Raw genomic sequence first — 21501 nt, forward strand, 5'->3', positions numbered from 1 at the left:
GCTTCCTACGTCACAGCAGATAATGTGGTCAGATTCTAAACTACTTTGTGCTTTTGGACCTGAACCAGAACCTCTACATCACCATATCCCCCCATGTTCACAGCAATAAGTAACTTCTACATGTCTGTGGTGAAACGCATTGTGTTTTTTAAAGTATACACTCTGTCACACGACCAGACTACATACTAAAACACTGTTAACAGTGTTTATATAACATGCACACGGACAACAACTAGTTTACATCACTTCAATTTTATTCAACTTTCATCACATTCAATTTCCATGTATTACACTCTACCCAAATTTCCTTATAGCTCACATCAGATTCAAACATGATTTTCACTGTTAAATAATAAAACATCAGTGTACCAGTTCATTCACCGGCTGTCTGTTATGCTCGTCAAGTAATCACACTGACTCTGAACACAAACAATAGTCTCCTGGTGTTTACTCAACAGACGGTTTTCCTGGTGGGTTTTTACAGAACAATGTGAAACAAATAGTGTTAATTTTGTCATCTGTGAGGAATCATACATCTACAACAACCTACATTATGTTGCTTTGCTCTCATATTTACAGTAAACAGTTTGTGTGTTCTTCTCAAGCTGCAAGGATGGAGGCATCATCCAGCTGTCGACCCTGAGGCTGGGGAGAAAGGAAAAGAAAGCGTTGAATAATGTTCACATTCGAATAAACAATGACTGCTAACTCAGTGGTGCGGATACATTTCTGTGAGTGTGTTACCTTGACAAAGATGCGCTGGGGCAGGAAGCGTCTCAGTGAGTGTGTGTTGGTGTTCAGGCAGCGGGGCAGGCTGATGTTGAGCTGTGGTAGTGTTTGGTAACCAGCCATCAGCGGGTAATAGTTATACAGCATCTGCTGCTCTGAGCCAGGAAGGATACGCAGACGCACCTGCAAGTAGAATATTTTCAACTCTGTGAATAAAGGTGTGTGCCAGTTCAACAGTGACAGCATATAATGGTAAATGGTAAATGGACTTGGACTTATATAGCGCTTTTCTCTTCCGACAACTCAAAGCGCTTTACACTACATGTCAGTATTCACCCATTCACACACACATTCATACACTGATGGCAGAGGCTGCCAAGGTGCCAACTTTGCCCATCAGGATCTAATCTAAATACTCATTCACACACCGATGGCTATGCCTTTGGGAGCAATTTGGGGTTAAGTGTCTTGCTCAAGGACACAGCGACATGTGACCTGGAGTAGCCGGGGATCGAACCACCGACCTTCCGATTGGTGGACAACCTGCTCTACCCTCTGAGCCACAGCCTCTGGAGAGATACAGTATATATTCAAACATTAAGCTAGTCTCAGGTTTTATTAGGCTTGGCCTAAGTAATGATCTTGGACTTTGTGACACATTTATAAATTATAGCAATCGGTCTAACATAATATGTTGCCAGCATTAGATGACAATAAAGAATACAAATTTTACTGGTGTGGTTCTGTTAGGCTGATATGACTGCCTGTCTTGGTCCGCTTCAAAGCAAACTCTGGCACGGTTCTGTGATTTTAGCATGAATTCAAAAGCTAAGCTACTTTTGTATCCATCAGCTGATCACCGAGAAAGCACTGTCCTCTGTATAAGTAATCTATATAATTGCGCAAGATAACTGGTAAACGTATGTGAGTCAGTACATGAGTGCAGGGATTTTCCCTGTTTCATTAGAAAGTGTGAAGGAGTTAAAGCAGTGGTGTGGTTTGCTTGTGTCCTACTCCATACTGTATACTTCAGCAGTTCCCCATTAAAAGTCAATGAAATGTGGGCCAAACACTGTTTTGAACTTTTTCATTGTGATTTATGAAATGAGGTCTAGTTGCAGCCTCAACACGTAATACTCATTTCTTTGGGAGGTGAAAAGAGTACGCTATATATAGAATATTTTCAGAGCTTTATCTTGCCTTCAGACAGCCTTTTCCTTCTCCTTTTCGACAGAGAACTGAACTGAAAATGAAACCTTCTCTGCAAAGGCTGCAGACTCGGATGATAAAAACAGTATCGACACGTTTCACTTTCAGTTCGCCATCGGAAAAAATTCTAAATAAAGCGTTCACTTAAACCGATAGACATTTTTTTAGGTGAGCCTTTCTTTTAGGTGGCTAACAGCCGTTTTGCTGCACAGCACTGTATTTCTTTGCTCCAGTGTCGGTACTACTGTCTGTTTCTCGATGCTGGGGGCTGTCTGACCGTCATCTATTGTAGGTAATACACCTTCTATGGATAAGTACCGCATATAACCCCACTGAGAAACACCCGAATTATCACTTTAAGGACAAATTCAAGGTACTTGAGTCTTTCCTTTATCCTTCTCCTCCACTACACCTCAAAAGGTAGATATTGTACTTTTTACTCCACTACATTTATCTGACAGCTTTAGTTACTTTACAGATGACAGTGCTTCACCCCCTTCCTGTCCAGTGAAAACCATGTATCTCCAGGTGTGTTGATGTTGAATGTTTGTGATAAAGTGAAGGATGAAGTGTTCCTTTATGTGTTGAGAAAATCCTTCTCCTTCCGAAGCTAAATAAACTCTTTAAAAAGCCTCTTGGATCAGCTGGAAAAAATGCATCGTCACAAAGCTGAAAACATTAGAGACACGTGGTTCTCACAGGACGGTGACGCTACAAACATAATGATGGTCGTATAGAATATGATGCTGTAGATTAAACCAGCCAACAGGATATAAAGTTAGTTAAAATGCAACATACACATTAATGCAGCAGTAACATTAATCCAGAAACAGCAGATATAATAGGAAAACACTGACAGGGAACATTTTACTGACACAATCATTCTTTTACGGCTGATAATATTTAAATACTTTTACTTAAGTAAGGTATTGACTGCAGGACTTTTACTTGTAGTGGAGAGTTTTTAAAGTGTGGTATTAGTATTATGATGAATACTTCTTCTACCATTGTTTGTTTTTAATAAGTCAGTGTGAAAACAAAAGTGACCTGAACTAGAAGGCAACAATCTAGCAATTTTACTTTGGTTCAGTTAAATTACCACAGATGTATTCAGGAACACTGTATATTAGTTTTGACTCAGCTGATGGAAACACAGCTACATCACCCTTTAGTTTGCTAAATCTTGATGTAAAAGTGAGCACGGTTGTACCTGTTTGAGTCCGGAGAACATGAAGGCATCAGACGGTTCAACGGCCATCTCCACCTCCTGCACCAGAGCTGTTCTGTTCTCTATGTGGTAGCGAACCGAAAGAGACTCTCTGACTCGCCCAAATGATGGTAAATCTACACCAAAACAAAGACATATAGATATAAAATGCCAACATACAACTGTTGGAGGTGAAATCCATCAGGAAAATAAATGACTGAAAAGAAGGAAAATGGGTGCATAGTGTGTGCAAAGAAACGCTTAAAAGTTCAGAGACACTCAGTTAACAAATGTGTATGATGTACGTGTTGTGTGTATTCACTTGACTGACCGGCGTGGATGTAAAGTGGAACTGCCTCCAGGATGACATGAGGTAGAGTGACTGTAGTTTGGATGAGTGGACTGTCTGCACTGGAGGATTTTCTGTACAACAGAGTTAGAATAGAGTTAAAGGGAACATTCGCCACCTTTCATGTGGATGTCCAATCAGTGTTGATGGTAAATGTAGTCGACTGAAGCAATAAATTCCTCAGTGCTGCTATATTGACCCAGAAAGCGGAGTTCTCCGGCTCGTGGAGCCAGGTCGGCAGTGCCTACATGTACCAGGATACATTGTGCACAAGACGCCTGGAGGGCCATATCCTTTTGCACGGCTAACGTAGCCGCAGCCTGGGCCTCTCTCTGCTGCATTTCATCGGCCGTATACTCAAATAAATAAGGCTGAATATCCGAGTCAGCCAGAACACTGTAAAATGTATCCTTGTCCATAACATCCTCATATTTTGAGATGCCGTTTTCACTGTGGGAAACGTAGCGAAGAGAACAAGAAGTCCTGTTTTGAGCAGCATCTAGAACACGCCCCCTGGCTACCCAGAGGCGGAGACTAGAAATCCAAGCTGAACCAGGCCCCCCAGGAAGAGCGCGGGACTTTGAGGCCAATTTTCGTAGTGGCCAAACGGTCGAATTAAAACTTCTGTGTCCATCACGTGATGCCATTGGGCCTAAAATGACTTTTCCTATAGACTTATATTTGGAAAGAGACGTCTGTAAATCAGCAGATAATTTGTTTTCATTTCCCAGTATGAACACTCTAATAGTCCTTATTTAAATCATTAGGTCCTAAAAGTTGTAAAACCCACTAATAACTGAATCCAGAGTTATTTTCCTTCCTCCGTTCATGTGAATGAGACCCAAACTGAGGCTGGAGCGAGGGCTGGGAGGCGGAGTTAAAGGAAACATACCGCCTGCTCTATGGGCCCAACGGATGCCGAAGATCGCCGGATGATCCGGGTACTTAATCACTCGGCAGTCAAGACATTTTGGCATCATGCGCCACTGAACAACTCTCATAGGAATGAACGAAAGCCCGCCTCCAACGCTGTATCCAGTCCTCTTAATACATCCATGAGCTGCAACAGCCTGTAGTTCTTCTATCACCAACTACATCACTGTCACATCAAATGACGGCGCCGGATGCAGGGAGAACAACAGATTTTGCAGCGACAAACAGGGTTTCTGGATCAGCATAGCAGCACTGAGGAATCTATTGCTTCAGTTGTCTACATCGCAACAAAGGTGGCAAATTTACGAGCTTTACAAGCCTGCGCAAAGCCACTGATCACTGCTCTCAAACTGAGTATGTTTGTGTGTTTGTGTGTACATACCTCCTCCATGATATCAGGTACTGTCCTGTAGCTACAGCGTTATTGCCGTTGGTCAGTGGTGGACACCGGAGACAAAAACACTCACTGGCACACTCGTCTGTCTGCAAAACAACTGAAGACACACACACAATTAGAGCTGTCCTCGACAAAAAAAAAAACATAGTCAACTTACACTCATACGATTATTTTGACTAATCGATATCTTGATTTTATCGATAGATTAAAGTTTCCCCACAAAGAATCACACAAAAGCACCACTTTAAATCTTGTGTTTATCAGAGATTTGCTCATAATTTTCTTAGAAAAAAAAAGTCATTCAGCATGAAAAAGAAAAATGTCTAATCGACTAAAGAAATCTTATCCAACTTAAACCAAAACGGCCAAATAGTCGACTAATCGATTAGGAGGGGGCAGCCCTACACACTACATATTATAGTCATAGGATTTACATTTTTTATTTTTTTTCTTCATTACAACTATGACAGTAAAAAAGTCTTTGTAAGATAACAGTAAAAACTAGTCAGGTACCTTCCTGTAGCTGTGACTGAAGCTGTGGTGTGTTTGTGCTCATAGTAAGCAGCTGCAGAGAGGAGGAGGCCAGCAGAAGAGGCCAGGGAGACGATGACAGGATGTCTGTCATCAACAGGAAGGGGATGTCCACCGCTACCCGGTCCAGTGGCTCAAACTAATACAAATAAAAACATTAACACGTCATAAAATCTAACCAGCCATAATACCTGCTACTGCACCGCCACAATCTCAAGGCTCACTCTGTAAACTAACATTAAAGCTTGTTGCTAAAGTCAGTTGCTACTGAAGAGAATAAAAAATACTCAAGGAGTAATTATCTGCCTGTTTGAAACTGTTGTCATGGCAAAGTGAAGACACAATCCCTGGTATTAGTGTCAAATCCAAAGACAGGGGGGCTAATGGCCCCTTCCCCACTTCCTACCCCCCTACTTTTGGCGCCCTTGCTCTGACCACACCCATCTTCTAACTCCACCTTCATTTTAATCTCAACTACAAACCTGTAAAGTTTCGTGACTGCATCTTACAGTTGTGACGCTATCACGGTGACAAAATCTGTCCACAGACAGACAGACACCAGGTAAAGTACTGTAAAACTCCTCTGTGGTACTTCCTGCTACAGTAGGTGTCTCCAGGACTACACGTTGCCATGAGGACACACACACACACAGACTCACAAGGTGAAAACACTACCACTTGCTGGTAATAACCCTAACTAGCCAAACAGCTCTCTAAAACACTAACTGCTTTAAACTAATAAAGTAGCAGCTACTGACCTTTGTGGACACAAACTTGACAGACACCTCAAATGGGACCACCGTCTCTATGGTAACCGTCTCATCCTGAAAGACAACGAGAGGAGTAAAGATGAAAAAATTCCTGGGCATGTATAGTTTAAACATGTACTGTACAACATGAAAAACACAGACACTGTGCTAACTGTGTGTGCAGGTCAGATGACCTCCTCTACCTTATGACATTTGCAGACAATCTGACGTCCTTCCACTGTGGTATCGATGCTGTAGGCCACATGGAACAGGAAAATCCTTGGTCCAGTTGACACACACTTCACATATACGCATCTCTCCAACTGCAGACAAACACACACACACACACATCCCATGGATACTAGAATTACTACTTTGGAGAAGCGGAGGCAGGCGTGTATGTAAGGAATTTACAATGCAGAAAAGGTTGTGCGAGTCTCTCTGGAAAGTTAATCCAACACACTTCTTTCGGAATGTGTGTGTACCTTTTCGCCTGGTTTCAGATCTCCTAGAGGTACGTCAGGGAGCAGGGCAGGTGCAGTGTCATCACAAACCTTTAAGCCATCGAGTGTCACATGTGTGCTCTGGCCTAGATTGGCATCCTGGCCTGGACAGACCAATCAAAGACAAACACAAAATCATAAACTATACACTGATATGTTATGTCACACATTTGATATACCAAGTTTTCCCATTCCAAAAGCTTATTTAGCTGCTATACCAGACAGAGGACTATAACATAACTTTTAATAGTGTTAATGTTGTGAGAAGATTAAAGGAATGGTTCAACATTTTATTTTTAAGTATGACATTTCTTTCTGAGTGAGACGAAGAGATCAATAGTAATCTCATGTCTGTGTGTTAAGTACAGAGGTTGAGTCTGGCTGTGCTTAGCTTAGCTTAGCTAAGCATTAATATTGAAAGCAGGGGATGGCAGCGAGTCTGGCACTGCACAAAATGACCAAGTTAAATGAAATGGAAAAAAACCTACCAACACCTAGAGCTCACTTATCAAAACACTCTCAGTTGATTAACCTGCAGTAGGCAGAATGTTTTTGGCATCATTGGGCAAAACTTCCATAATAACCTTTCAGCATATTGTAATTCAAGTGTTCTGAGAGAAAACTAGACCTCTGCACCTCCTCATGGCTCTGTTTTCAGGCTGTAGAAAATCTAGCCTGTGACGGGAGACTTTGGCCAATCACAGGTCATTTCATTGAGAGAGAGCGTTCCTATTGGCTGTGCTCAGGCTGGTGGGCGGTGCTTGGTATTTCCTCAGCTGATCTCAACATGGCTACCGGGTCACAAACTTTCTCATTTTACAGCTAAACCGTACACTACAAGATGATTCTGACAACATTTGAGGAGAGAAATAGGCATTACAGTAACAGAATATTGATTCATATTTGATCAGCGCTGCCTAGTTTGACCGGTTGATCGGAGTTCGCGAGTGATTCCAGATCAGTTCTGATTGGTTGTTTGCCTCCGGTCTGTGAAATTTTGTAGATGTCATTAGGAGCACCGGAGGACACAGAGACACATGATTTTTTTTTTCAGATTACCTGTCTCATGCTCTACTTTTAGAATATACTGACTGTTTTATAAAAATAACTTCTTTTAAATCATATCTGCTCCATTTCTACCCACTGCAGCTTTAATCCGTACATAAAGAGAAATGTAAAAACAACTATTTGTGGTTATAGCAGGAGTTTCGTGCTGTACTTGTATCAGTGTACCTGGTTTGAGGCCAGCTGTCAGTTTGACATCCTTTGCCACACACCCCTCCTGTGATTGGATAGTGAGGCTGATGCAGTACATTTCATTGTTGAGTGCAGGAGGCTGGTGGTTCAGCTGAACGGATATCTTTGGGACTCTGGAGATGATCCTGAACAACAAACAGGAGCAAACACACCAAACACGTCACATTTCTGATGACTTCAGTGCAGATAAGATGTGATACTGTAGTAACTGGCAGACGATCCAGGAACTTGGGATGGTGCAGTGTCTGAACAAAGCCTTACATGGTACTGTGCTGCATGGTCAGGCTGTCCCAGTCCGGCTCTTGACGTGCCTCCACACCCCGGCCCCATCGACGTGATGACCTGCTGGCCTGCAAGGCCTCATGGGTAGAGGCTGCATCTCCACCCGCCCCTCTCCAGTTCACAAACACACAGCGGCCACTGTCACTGCCCAGCATCACCTCAATACCGGTCATCTAAAGGTGTATAACCAGCAACACACACAATCAGTAACCATCTTTCTCTCTCTCCGTTTGTCAGAGACAGACACAGACACAGACACAGACACAGACACAGACACAGACACAGACACAGACACAGACACAGCTCGATCTTCTTGCAGACACAGACAGACAGACAGACAGACAGACAAACAACACACACACACACACACACACACACACACACACACCCACCTCAATCTTCTTGCCAACATCTTCAGTCTTCGCTACAAAGCTGAAGTTGAAGCATTTGGTTTTTCCCGGCAACAGGCTCATACTCTCCTGACCTGACTCCACCACACACCATTGGTTGTACTCCTACACACGCACACACACACACACACAAAACATTATTGTTCTGTCATTTTAAGAAGAAACAGACAGGAGTACCAGCACGGGAGCAGAGCAATGTGTTATGTGTGCAACGTGGCTAAAATGCATTTAGCTGCTGCCCCACGTCCACAGCAGTACGTTGCTATAGAGATATTATAGTTAGTTGTTGTGTCTTTCTAGCCAAACAGCTACCGTGGTGCTAACGCAGCAGCTGGGTGGCTCTCACTCTAGCAAGCTGTGGCCGTGCTCGGCTCGCGATTGGGTCGGACGGGTGTTTGGACGGGGCCTCGATAGCGCGGCTCCACTCCCGGATCACTACAGCGCAGACTCTGGCTCCAAATGACGTCACCAGCTCAAGATGGCAGCTCCCTTATCCAAGATGTTTTGGCTTCATTTTTGTTCAGTGGGAGGAAGTGGAGGTGCGTCGTCCAGCTATAGTCTATGTGAAACTCCTACAACCAGCCACTATGCCTGGTGCTGGAGAACATAAATGCTTTCTGCCTTGTATTACATTTGTGTAGAGCTTACCTGGTTACTGAGGCTGACAGCCAGCTTGTTGAATGATACAGGATGAGGACAGTCGGCTCGGAGGAAAACCTGGAGTTGGATGGGCTGGTCTACATGGAAACTGGGACACTGGAATTTGGCCTTACACTGGACTGGAGTCACAAAGAGAATGGAAACATCCTTATATACTCTTAGAACAAAACGGACATATTACAGTACTTACTGGGAATGTGTTCCACACTGAACATTGCTTTATGAGATTCATTATCAGCCTCATGCTTGACGTTTTGAATGTTTGAGGCTTTCATTTCAATTGTAAAAAAAAAAAAATGATTCAATTGTTTGCAGTTTTTATGACATAATATGTTTTTTAAACTCAATATCTGCTCTCTCTTCTTACTGGAAGAACATGGAGCATTGCTCTCCATGTGCACAATGAACATGGAGGAGAGTAAAATATTACTTTTAAGTGTGAACAGTTCCTTGTTGAGCTTGAGTGAGTGTGTGTGTGTTTACTAACCGAATGGGATGTAGTCCTGTACTTCTATAGCGAGCTCATTTGATCCGGCCAAAGCCATGCGGTCGTTCCACAGCGACCTGGCTGTGCCGACAGAGGACGGATCACACTCCGGCTCGGCATCAGGGACCTCGTTCTGAAAACCAGAAGAGATCATTAAAATGTGTATGAATGAAATTAAAATAGATTTCGCAGGTGTGTGACCTGGTTGACCTCGGGGCTCAGCTCGTCATTTGCGGGTCAGACTGTGAACCAGCTAATGTGTGACTAATTTCACTGTACAACAACAAAGTGCATGGGACTTGTTTCTTTATATTACTGTTATGGCTACCCTGTCAAATCATACCCTCATTGCACATAGGAACATTCTGACATGGCTCAATGCCACTGTATGGCTACTTGATTTGCTGAGCAATAGAGTTGGGTCAATTTCCGGTTTTGCCGGGTCCGGTCCAGTGTACAACCTTAAACCGGTTTGATTGCGTGCAAACCACGTCGCTGTGTGTAAAAGAATAAAAACTCAATAATCTTTACTCTGCATTCATGCCATAATTTGCCACACCGCCTTTATTACTGCACAGCGAACTGGAGGACATCCTGAAATTAGCACCCCTATGTACTGAATATAGAATCCATTTTGAATCAGGAATCGTTTTGAATCGTGAATCGAATCAAATTGTGAGATATCAAAAGATTCACACCCCAGTAGGAAGTGTAGGATAGTAGGGTGTAGGGGCCGGATTGCAATTGGGCCACTGGGTACCACTAAGGAGCGGCTGCGGAGTCAAGTTTGACACCTAGTGGTAAGATTTGATATACCGGTCCGGTCCTGTGTTTGGCCCAACCCTGCTGAGCATGCTGTGTTGAGCCGGCTGCAATCTTTCTACTCACCATCAGGACTTTGATGAGATTCTTCTCAATCCTCAACTTTTGTTCCTCCTTCAAGGTTGAAGCTGGAAGACAAGATGACCAAGACATTACCTCTTCATTTGGTGAACATTTGGCCAACACCCACCACAGAGAGCAGGTTCTTCTGATTAACAAATTAAATAATTAAAATCTTTACAGGACCAAGAATTACTTGTGTTCTGTTATCTACTTGTTCTATTTCATTAATTATTCTCATGTGTTTTAGGGTTAGGTTCAATGAGTAAAAGTCCATAAACCATAGAAACATGATAAATCATTGGTGTATTATACAGATATTTTATTGTGATTTACACTTAATGTTCTACTTTTCTCCCCAAAACAAAACAAAACAGGTCAGGTTAGAAAGGCCTCTGACCATGGGACAATATAACTCTAATGAAACTTGGGGGAATATTAATAATAAAGTCATCTACACTGGTGGCCATAGTTGTGGAATCTCATCAAAATATCACAGAAATCAACTGAAGTTGAAGTAAATTGGAAATTTGCATCATCAATAAAAAAATGCATTAGCTCCATCGTACCAGAGGTGGACGACACCTATTTGCTAATAATGGCTCAGGCATAACTTCTTGCTTACCTCTGCCCAGCAGCTCCATGCAGTATATGATGTAGTCTTTAACACTGGCCATCAGATAAGCACAGCGCAGAGCGGTGGTCAATATGGCTGTCAGGAGGCCCCACCATCGCTCTGTGCGATAGTCGCACATCACATAGTCCAACAGCCTGAAAACGTAACACACACACACATACAAACAGTCAGATATCTTGCTTACAAACACAGATTAAACTACGTCCTTGCAACTCCACCGGTAGATGGAAATAGTGCTGTTTGGAAAATACAGATTTGGTCTACTCGAGTCATTACCATCCAGTTTCCACAAAGGGTGTATATATTCCATCTTTTAATTATGCTAACCTAAAAGGCAAAAAGTGTGCATTTTTCTCTTTCATGACAAACTGTGCAGTGTGTATGCATGGTTGACACTTTAAGGTGACTCCCAAGACTTTTTGGAGCATCTACATGAAAGTGAGAGAGTGGAACTGTCCTTAAGAGAGTCCAGCATGTGTTCTGACTTACTTTAGGGCTTTGGTGTAGTCTTTAGCATGGTAGTATTCCTCTCCCATCTGCACCACTAAAAAGGAGATGGAGAGTAAGACACAAAAAAAGAGGAGTGTGACAAGGTTCAACACAACAGGGTGTCAAAAAATAAATAATTAAATACAAATGTTTAAAAAAAGGATGCTTTGATGAGTTCACCTCACTGTGTGATCACATAACATAATGTCAACAATTTGCATATTAGGCATGAGGCATTAAAGGACCTGTGGAGATTAAAAGAGCATAATGATACTCACTGAGGTGGCTCTTCATTCGAGGGCACTTGTACTTCTTAAACTGGGCGACAGCATTACTGAGAAGTGCTATTATCAGTTCCTGTAGGGGCAGAGACACAGAGAAGCATGTTTTAATACAGCAGTACAAGTTTTTGAATATGGGGCTGTGATGAAATCTTTCTGAAGACTGTGGAGCATTTGGTGCTGAAAACAACTTGTTTCACAAAATTGTAACCGTTGCTACTGTGATACTTTCCCAGCATAAAATCACACCACATAACTGACTATCTTTCCTCTGCTGTTCACTCAGAAGGTAAACAGTTGTTCACGCGCACACAAGTTTAAGAATTCTCTACTTATTGGTATTTAAAGGGGACATATCCTGCTCATTTCCAGCTTCATAGTTGTATTTTGGGTTTCTACTAGAACATGTTTACATGCTTTGATGTTCTAAAAACACATTATTTTTCTCATCCTCAGAATTTACTTTCTCCGCCGCCTCAGGTCTTTTGGGGCGAGTAATCAAATTCTTCTATCGTTTTTTACTTCTGTGATTATGAGTGTTCTACAGTATTGTTATACTACATGGTACAAGAATTTGTCAACTACTTTAAAGTCAAAACTGCTCCAACAAATGAAAATCTGCTCAAAGATTGTTGGTCAACCCCTTGAGAAACTCTATGAATCAGCCTATCATAATAACATCGTAAGGCTGGCTAACAACATCGTCTCTAACCCCAATCATGTTTTGGACAGTGAATATCAACTGTTACCATCGAATCGGAGATACAGGGTTCCACGATTTAATAAGGTTAGACTGAAGCACTCTTTTTTGCATCAGTCAATCCTTAAACTAAATATGGAGCCTAATCCCAGATCAAATGTGCGTTAAAGGGCCCTGAATATTGTCTTCTGTGATTGTAATGTTTAAATGTTTGTATCCTTGTTTATTGTCTTTGTCCTTTCTGTGATGTTGCAAACGGAGCTGCTGTTATGCAAAACAAATTTCAGACCTGTCTGACAATAAAGTATAAAGTATAAAGTATAAAGTAAAAGTATCCTGACTGTGTGAATATACCTGTATTCACCCTCTGTCTGAAACGCTCCGTTTTAACACCTGTCTCTTTAAGACCCCCACCAAAAAAGCCCAGTGTGCTCTGATTGGCTTGTGAGAAAAATATGGTGCAAAGGTAGTTCTCAAGCTGTGGGCGGTATATTCTAATGAGCCTGCATGTGACATAGGAAGGGGAGCCAGATCTGAATGGCTTGTTGAATCACATGTTTTCTGATCTACACAACCCACACAAAAACTGACTGGGCTGTCTTATTTCACAGTTTGTGGGTTGGTAGGCAGTCACTCCAGATACCCAGACGTATGTGCACAAGCACTGACAAAGTGAGTTTATCATGATATGTCCCATTTAAAGTCACTTTGTGTAGAATTGAAACATTTCGAGTTTGACGCTCCCCAGTGGTAGGATCAAAAAAGACACTGAGGCAGATGGTAAAGCAAGGGATTAACCAGAAACTACACACATTTCCACAGGGATTGTCTCATTTTCTACAAACAGAAGCCTTCAGAATAATTTGAAAGATGCTATAATAATCACATATGAATTATAGCACTAGTGGTTTTAAATTTAAATAACTGCTGCCTCAAAGCAATGGGACACGGAAATAGTGAGCTACAATATGGCCACAGCTGTGAATTCAGCAAGTGTGTGTTCTTACAGAATGTGGTACATCTTTCTCTTTAATCTGCAGAGACAGAATCCCTGTCTTCTCCTTCTCTGCATCTGGAGGATCAATACCTGGAAATACAACAGTACAGAAGCCCCGTTTTACCCAAACATGTCGAACACTGTCAGAGGCACTTCATTTATTATCAATGTCATTGTGTGTGTGTGTGTGTGTGTGTGTGTGTGTGTGTACATACTCTGGTGTCCTTGTCTCCATGGTCTCTGGCCATAGAAGTCCAGTCCCCCACTCTGGGTGTCCACTGGTTCGGGGGAGGGACAACTTGCTCCAGCCTAGAACAACCAACCAATCAAATTAAACAAGGCAAAAGTGAGCATGGCTCACATACCCACGCTCACTGCTTGACCCTACTACGGAAACAAAATTGAAGTCAAAAAAAAAAAAGTTTCCGAGTTCTGCTCCAGAAACGAAAGTGTGACACGAGAACAGATGGAAGGACGGACACGCAGAGCGCTATATAACCCGGACTACATTGTTTTGGGGGTATAATTAAACCATTCACTGGTGCTTTATGGGTAAGATAGTACATATAGGCTTCCTAACAGAAAGTCCGGTTTACATTATTGATGTTCATTTTTGCAACTTAAGATTTTATTAAGCGTTAATATAAAGTAAAGACCTTGCAACAGCACTTACTAGGACTGCAACAGAAAATTTAGCTTTTTTTCCCATTCTTTACACAACCATTTCTGTCACTCTTCATGTGAACATGTGCGACACTATGAATGTCTTCCAGAGAGGGAGACTGTATTTAAACGTTATCTTGTCTCCCCCTCTCTCTATGACGGCTGGCTGTTTACATCAGGTATTAACCCCTTTTGATTTCCAACTTGGTCCTACGAGATGGATGTAACTATAGCTGTAGCATTATCACCTGACAAAGCTGCTGTGCCATCTGTTTCCTGTCCTGGCTGTAACAGGCAGCTTGCTGGTAATAGAATCCAGGGTTCTGGGTCTGGATGGCTGTCAGACCCAGCTTTATCGCTTCATCAAACAGCTCTCCGAATGACTGGAACCTGTTAGGAAGCAAAGGACATATGGGCATTATACAGTAGATGTACAAGTCAGCCATCATCAGGGATAAAGATTGGTTTCTATTACAAAAAGACTCTGATGTCTCAATCTAATTTGAACAAAACACAACCAAGGAAACACTGCATAAATCTAACAGGTACATCTATCATGTCGAAAAGAACAAGCCTGGCATCCTCAAAAATGTCTCATAACTTCTTCTTCATTGTTGTAGAAAAATTAAGTTTATCAAAGTATTGTTTTAAATCATCCATCTAAGTAAATAAGTAATAATAAGTACATTATTTGTACTTATTTTATATCTACCATTTCTAATAAATGTATACAGTATGCATTCTTAATCAAGGTTTAATCACTACAACTTGTTACACACAGGGTGTGATAGGTAGTGTGTATCTCACTGTTTAGACATCCATGCGGAGTGCTCGAATGCCAGTTCTGCACTGCCAATCTTCTTTTTACACAGGTCAATGTGCTTCCTGAACTGGGCGATAGCATCTAGAGGAGTGTTGTGCTGGAAACACAGACGACAGATCTAAAGAGACAAAAAAAAAAAGAAGGAGAGACATCAAGGGAGAAAGAGAGAGGGAGAGATGGAGAGAAATGAAAGGTGGTAAATGGTCAGTTACTGTCGACGTCTGTGTAAAAGGGACAGCCGGCAAGGTGACGTTTAACCGATAGCGTCAATCGGCTAAAATTCTTAAGATCGGTTAACGGTTACACGGTTAATTATTAACATCCCTAGTACCTTATAGTTGATGAATCCAGCCATAGTTTTGATCTCCAACATGTTGGTCTCGTGGGCCCTGAGCTCATGAACAAGACTGTATGCAGTTCTGTAGTACCTACGGACACAAACAAACTTACAAAATAGCAGAGACAGCAGTACATCATACAGGTCTACACACGTCTATACTACCAGCAACCTTTTAAATTGTATGCTTAGGTGAAAATATCATGTCTCATTAAAGGGACAGTTTACCCCAAAATCTAAAATACATATGTTCCTCTTACTTGTAGTGCTATTTATCAGTTTAGATTGTTTTGGTGTGATTAGACGAGTGTTGGAGCTGTCGGCCGTAGAGATTTCTGCCTTCTCTCCAATATAATGGAACTAGATGGCTCTCGGCTTGTGGTGCTCAAAGTGCCAAAAAATACATTTGAAAAACTCAACAGCATTGTCTCTTTCCAGAAAACATGACCCGGTTACTCCAGATAATCCACAGGCCTTGTTGTGAGCAGTTTCATGTAGGAACTATTTTCTTTCTACCCAACTATACTCACCACCAACCGTATCACTGCGCAGAAGGAAGCGTGCATCAACTCATGAATGAGAGGCTCATAGCTAACCGGTACTGCAAGCTCACATAGCACCACTGAGCTAACTAACATTACAGTTCAGCAAAGGAGGACGCCATTAATGTTTAGATTTCGCGATGTCACAAGCACAAGTCTCTCTTTGATTTGGGGGTGAATTGTCCTTTTAAGTCCACGAGCTGATCACAATAAACAAGAAAACTATAATCATATCCATTATTAATCTATGGGCTCACACTTACTTGAGAGCATTCTGGGTGTCCTGTTTCAGCTCACTGAAGAAAGCGATTTTAAACTGGTGTCTGACAAACAGCAACTGGGAACATCAGAGAGAGAAAAAGAGAAGAGAAAGAGGGCGGTGTGAGGAGGGTGGTGTGAGGAGAGGGTATTTCAAAGTATCTGTTATGCCTTTCATCCCAAGCAGCTTCATTTGTGCACACGCAGGGCTCCAGACTTACTTTTTACACTGGTGCAATTAATTTAGGTGCACCCAAAATTTGGACACGGCACACTATTCTTAGCAAAAGTCATATATTTTGGCCTTTTTGTATGTGGTAGGCTTTTTTCCCCACCCATAATTAGTGAAGAGTATCAGGGTCGGAGTCAATCAGAGGCACAGTACAGGGCAGGTCTTCACACACACACACAGATACAGAACTGCTAAATGTCAAGGGCACCAGTGTGACCAATGAAAAGGTTTAGTCACACTTGAGGGACGAGGGAACCGGACGTGCTAAAATGCTCATTTCTGGATATTAGGACTCATTCCAAATAAGTAAATGTGTGTGCGTGTGCACACCATCCTACCTGATGTGTAGTCTTGTTGAGGAACTCTTTATGCGATTTGACTCGACGGATCTCAGTGTAGTAGTATGTCTGAGCATGTTCATAGAAAGCATTCTCCAACCTAAAATCACAAATACAATCTAATAAACACACAATGTTTGGACGAGATTTCCAGGTATTATTTGCTGCACCTGTTAGATATGCATTTGATTCATTTCAGCGTGTGTAGACTCCACCACATTAATATGTATATATATATATATATATATATATATATGGAGGAAGCTCCCACTGGGAACCTGCCATCATGATGGTTTAACAATGGACACACCTACACAGGACAAGAGCAACATCATTGCAACGAAAACATCTTTATATTTTCTTAGGTTTTCTTAAGTGTACTAAATATATAAAAATATATATAAATATTATATACATAAATATATATATATATTTATATATATATATAAATAAATATATATATATTTATATATATATATAAATAAATATATATATATAAATATATATATATATATAAATATATATATATAAATAAATATATATAAATAAATATATATATATATATATATATATATATATATATAGGCTAGTTACTACAATACAGCTCTTTCAAATCAGTTACTTGAAGTCTAGTTACTGCAATACAGCTCTTTCAAATCAGTTACTTGATTCAGTGGAATTAGAAGACAGAATCGAGAGTATCAAATGCATACTTAAAAATCATTAACACCGCATTACATTAGATTGCACTACATCTACTGTAGGTTCAGTTTTCAATCCATCCATCGGCTGACACTCGACGTGTATAAAAGGTGTTTCATTTTCCAGACTGGTTTTAAAGTTTAAGTCCGTCGTGAAGACCTTACTTCAAAAGTTCTTGTCACAAAAGGTGTTGCATAAACAGGATATGAAGTCTTTTGCATACAGAGGTCTGCAGAGTGGACTCAGACTCATGTCTCTCTCCTCGCCATATATATATATATATATATATATAAATATATATATATATATACACTGTATATATTAGGGCTGCAAATGTATGCACGATTGCATATCAATTAATCACAGAACACACACAGAAACTTCAATTAGATTAAACTGGAGAGCCAAATGGTGGATGCAATTAAATTGCAAAATATCCATCTATATCTATATGTACAAAAATACGTATCTTTATGGCATTAGTGAATTGGTAACTACCTTATAATGTAGCCCACTAAGTGGTCGGTGTGTGGCAGTACGAAGAGACTCTTGCCAGACAGATCACAGGCGCTACAGAGAGCTGCTGCTCTCTCTGATGCTACCAGGTCCTCTCCTGTACAAACAAAAAATGAAGTGAACAAACTGGGAACAAGTTTTACAGAATTTTTAGATAATTAGAAACTGCTCAAATGTTTTTTACATGTGGGACCCTTGTTTATAAAATGTACAACACAATTGTGTACTGCTGACGGAGGCAAGGACATACTGAAGATACATGTTGAAACTCATGTGGATGGGATATGATACATATGCATTACCCAATATGATTCAGTAGTATAGGTGTTTACCTGGAGGTAGAGGAGTTTTCTTCTGGATTAGAACCACAGCCGTCTTGGTGTTCCTGCCCTGAAGACTCGTCCTAAAAACAAACACAACACAACACAGATGGGTGCAGATGAGATTTACTGCAGTTATGTTTCTGCTAGGGGTGTCAAGACCTGATCTGCAGGATAGTGTCAGCTATATAAAGCCTTTTCTGTTCCCAATGCTTTCCTTCTTTTTTCCAGGTATGACAGCTTTGAGAAACGCTTTCACTACTGAAGTCACTGAATACTTTAACAAGTTTTGGAAAAATGGAGTAAGAAACACATTTACTATGCTACAACAACAATAACCGTAAAAGTTGCATGACCTAGCATCTATTTTAAGTTATTATATTGTCAATGTAATAAGTGGAAATGGTGGTATGTTGGTAGATGGTAGTTATGGAAATACTAACACTATTTTTAGTGAAACTGAAAAACAAATGTTGAAAATATCTATATGATGACAAAAACCAACCAGCGGAACAGATCCCAACATGATGTGTGCAGTATATCAAATAGTTTAGTAAAACATACTAAATCCTAAAGCATCTACCTACTCTCTCACTGCTAGTCACCCAATAATATAATAAAAACATATGCTTACCTGACAATCTCCACTTTAGTTGCACATTCAGATTGTTTCTCTTTCCACTGAGGGTCGTCCCAGTCCAGTTCGTAGAATAGAACAACCAAAGCTGGTACCAGGTTCAGATGTTTATTCATCCAACCTGTTTTCAGGATGCCTTTAGGGATGTACCACTCATAGGACGTTCGCTAGACAGGCAGACAGAGTAAACTATTTAGAAAAAAAGGTATCCATACTGCACAAACTGCAGCACTGATCTCACACATGAAGACTTCACAACTCTTTTGTTTTCCCACATCTTAGTATTGATGCAGTAATCTGCAAGTGAGCAAATGAAAACTGAAACTGTGTTCCAATTCCATGTCATAGATTGGGTTTGTTGGGATATTACATTGTCTTTGTTTGTTGATGGGACTTCTAGATCTCTCCATCCACTGCTCACCTTAGTGCGACATTTGGGGTATTCGTGGTCTCCTGGAAGGACTTTGAAAGAGATAGGAACTCGGTCAGCTCGCCGGTTGGCGCAGAAGGCGTCCCAAATGGCCCGGTGCACGGCATTGTACACCACATCCAGACCGGTTAAAGCCACAAAGGCCATGGGCCGACAACATAGCTCTGGAGGAAGCTCCCACTGGGAACCTGCCATCATGATGGTTTAACAATGGATACACCTACACAGGACAAGAGCAACATCATTACAACGAAAACATCTTTATATTTTCTTAGGTTTTCTTAAGTGTACTAAATATCCTAGTATAGCAAGGTTATCAAGGTTATCAGCAGACTGAGGAACAGTTTTTTCCTCCAGGCCATCAGACTTTTAAATAGATAATTCACACGACTTCATACCTTCTCACACAAAAACATATCTTATACTGTATATACTGTATATGTTCTTAATATGCCCTTGTACAAAGTATTACCTTTTATAATTGTAATGTAAATGTAATATAACTTATTATTTTAATGGAGCTTCCCAGCAAAAAGTATTTCACACCATTGTACCTGTATAACCAGCGTGACAATAAACATCCTGAATTATAATGTATCTTAAATGAACAATAAAGCTGAGAGGTTTTCTATCAATAGTCTATTGTGTTCTACATTTTGTTGTCAAACTGAACAAGGTGTTTTAAATTGTATTCGACTAAATTACATTTATTGACATTGAATTAATTTCCTACACGAAGACAGCGGGGTATCATTACGGAGTTACAACACACAATCCTCATCGAACCACCAAGCAGGAACAGACAGAGCCTTTATGGACCTTATGAACTACAGGTCACAAGACTAGGAGCTTAGCAGTAACGTTAGCTGAGCAGAGCTGAGCTCAGTAACGTTAGTTAGCTGTAACACTGACAGCTCGGGTGTTTCCATCCTAAAGACTGCAGCTCCACTGCTCCCCGCCGGGGTTTACTAGTTTCTTGACACGCAGACAGAAATGTACTGTAATGTTAACGTTAGTTACATTAAGAAAGAGCCTGACACATTATATATCTGCTAGCAAAGTCAATAGAGAAACCGGGAAGACGAAAGCGGAAGTGAGATAACCTAACTCTGTTATCGCTGCTGGCATTAATACAAACGGATCCAACAACATACCTCAGCTGCATTACTTCACGTGAGCTGGTAACGGTGCTAGGTTACAGCTAGCTCGCTCGGCTGAGTTAGCTAACTAGCTGCACTTCACAGGCTGTTAGCTGTGGGTGTCTTCTGATCACGGCTAGCGTCAACACTTAGCTCACGCTAGCTAGCTAGGAGAGTGGGCGAGGTTGCACAATCTTATCTAGCAAATAAACGTCAATGCCTTTATAGTTAGAGTCTGCCTGGCCTCGTGTTAGCCAGGTCCCAGTGCTGCTCACCGTCCGACGGAGAGTCACCGACGTGTCAAACTCCACAGAAGCACCAACTAGTAGCTCCTTTAGCAGCTGTTGCTGAAGCAACAACAACAAACTGGCTAGTTAGCTACCAGCGGCGGAAGTTGAACAACACTTCCGGTTCGACTTTTCAAAATTAAGTGCTAACTCACTATAAATATATATAAATTTATTGTAAAAAACTAAACAAAAACATGTATAAATGTCTTTTATATTTATTTATAAGTATATATATATATACACACACATGTATATACATATGTGTGTATATATATATGCATATATATATATATATATATATATACACACATGTATATACATATGTATATGTATATATACATATATATATATTGTAAAAAACTAAACAAAAACATGTATAAATGTCTTATATTTATTTATATGTATATATATATATATATATATACACACATGTATATACATATGTATATGTATATGTATATATACATATACATATGTATATGTATATATATATATATACATATATATATATATACATATATATATATGTATATATGTATATATATACATATATATATATATAAGACATATATACATGTTTTTGTT

At 40.6% G+C, this 21501-nt stretch overlaps 1 protein-coding gene across 3 annotated transcripts; it reads right to left on the bottom strand.

Moving 5' to 3' along the window:
• Positions 1 to 233: 233 nt before the first annotated feature.
• trappc11 (trafficking protein particle complex subunit 11) lies at positions 234 to 21040 on the bottom strand. Of its 3 annotated transcripts, none has more exons than XM_074647835.1 (30): positions 20902 to 21040; positions 19479 to 19707; positions 19055 to 19224; positions 18433 to 18503; positions 18083 to 18197; positions 16883 to 16982; positions 16318 to 16391; positions 15507 to 15603; positions 15160 to 15293; positions 14601 to 14742; positions 13905 to 13998; positions 13700 to 13779; positions 11990 to 12068; positions 11712 to 11766; positions 11211 to 11356; positions 10592 to 10653; positions 9704 to 9836; positions 9205 to 9335; positions 8539 to 8661; positions 8126 to 8319; positions 7841 to 7989; positions 6590 to 6711; positions 6308 to 6427; positions 6114 to 6179; positions 5338 to 5494; positions 4810 to 4921; positions 3477 to 3568; positions 3149 to 3282; positions 745 to 912; positions 234 to 645 (listed from the first exon to the last, which is right to left on the bottom strand). In XM_074647835.1, exons 2-30 carry the CDS (start codon positions 19683 to 19685, stop codon positions 601 to 603), a joined length of 3372 nt encoding a protein of 1123 aa, XP_074503936.1. In that variant the 5' UTR covers positions 19686 to 19707; positions 20902 to 21040; the 3' UTR covers positions 234 to 600. The 3 variants fall into 3 exon arrangements, with proteins under 3 accessions (XP_074503936.1, XP_074503938.1, XP_074503937.1); XM_074647837.1 differs by having other exon boundaries at positions 20642 to 20983; XM_074647836.1 differs by having other exon boundaries at positions 20847 to 20977.
• Between the last annotated feature and the right edge of the window lie 461 nt (positions 21041 to 21501).

Source organism: Sebastes fasciatus, chromosome 10, assembly GCF_043250625.1.
Source record: "Sebastes fasciatus isolate fSebFas1 chromosome 10, fSebFas1.pri, whole genome shotgun sequence".
Taxonomy (NCBI): Eukaryota; Metazoa; Chordata; class Actinopteri; order Perciformes; family Sebastidae; genus Sebastes; species Sebastes fasciatus.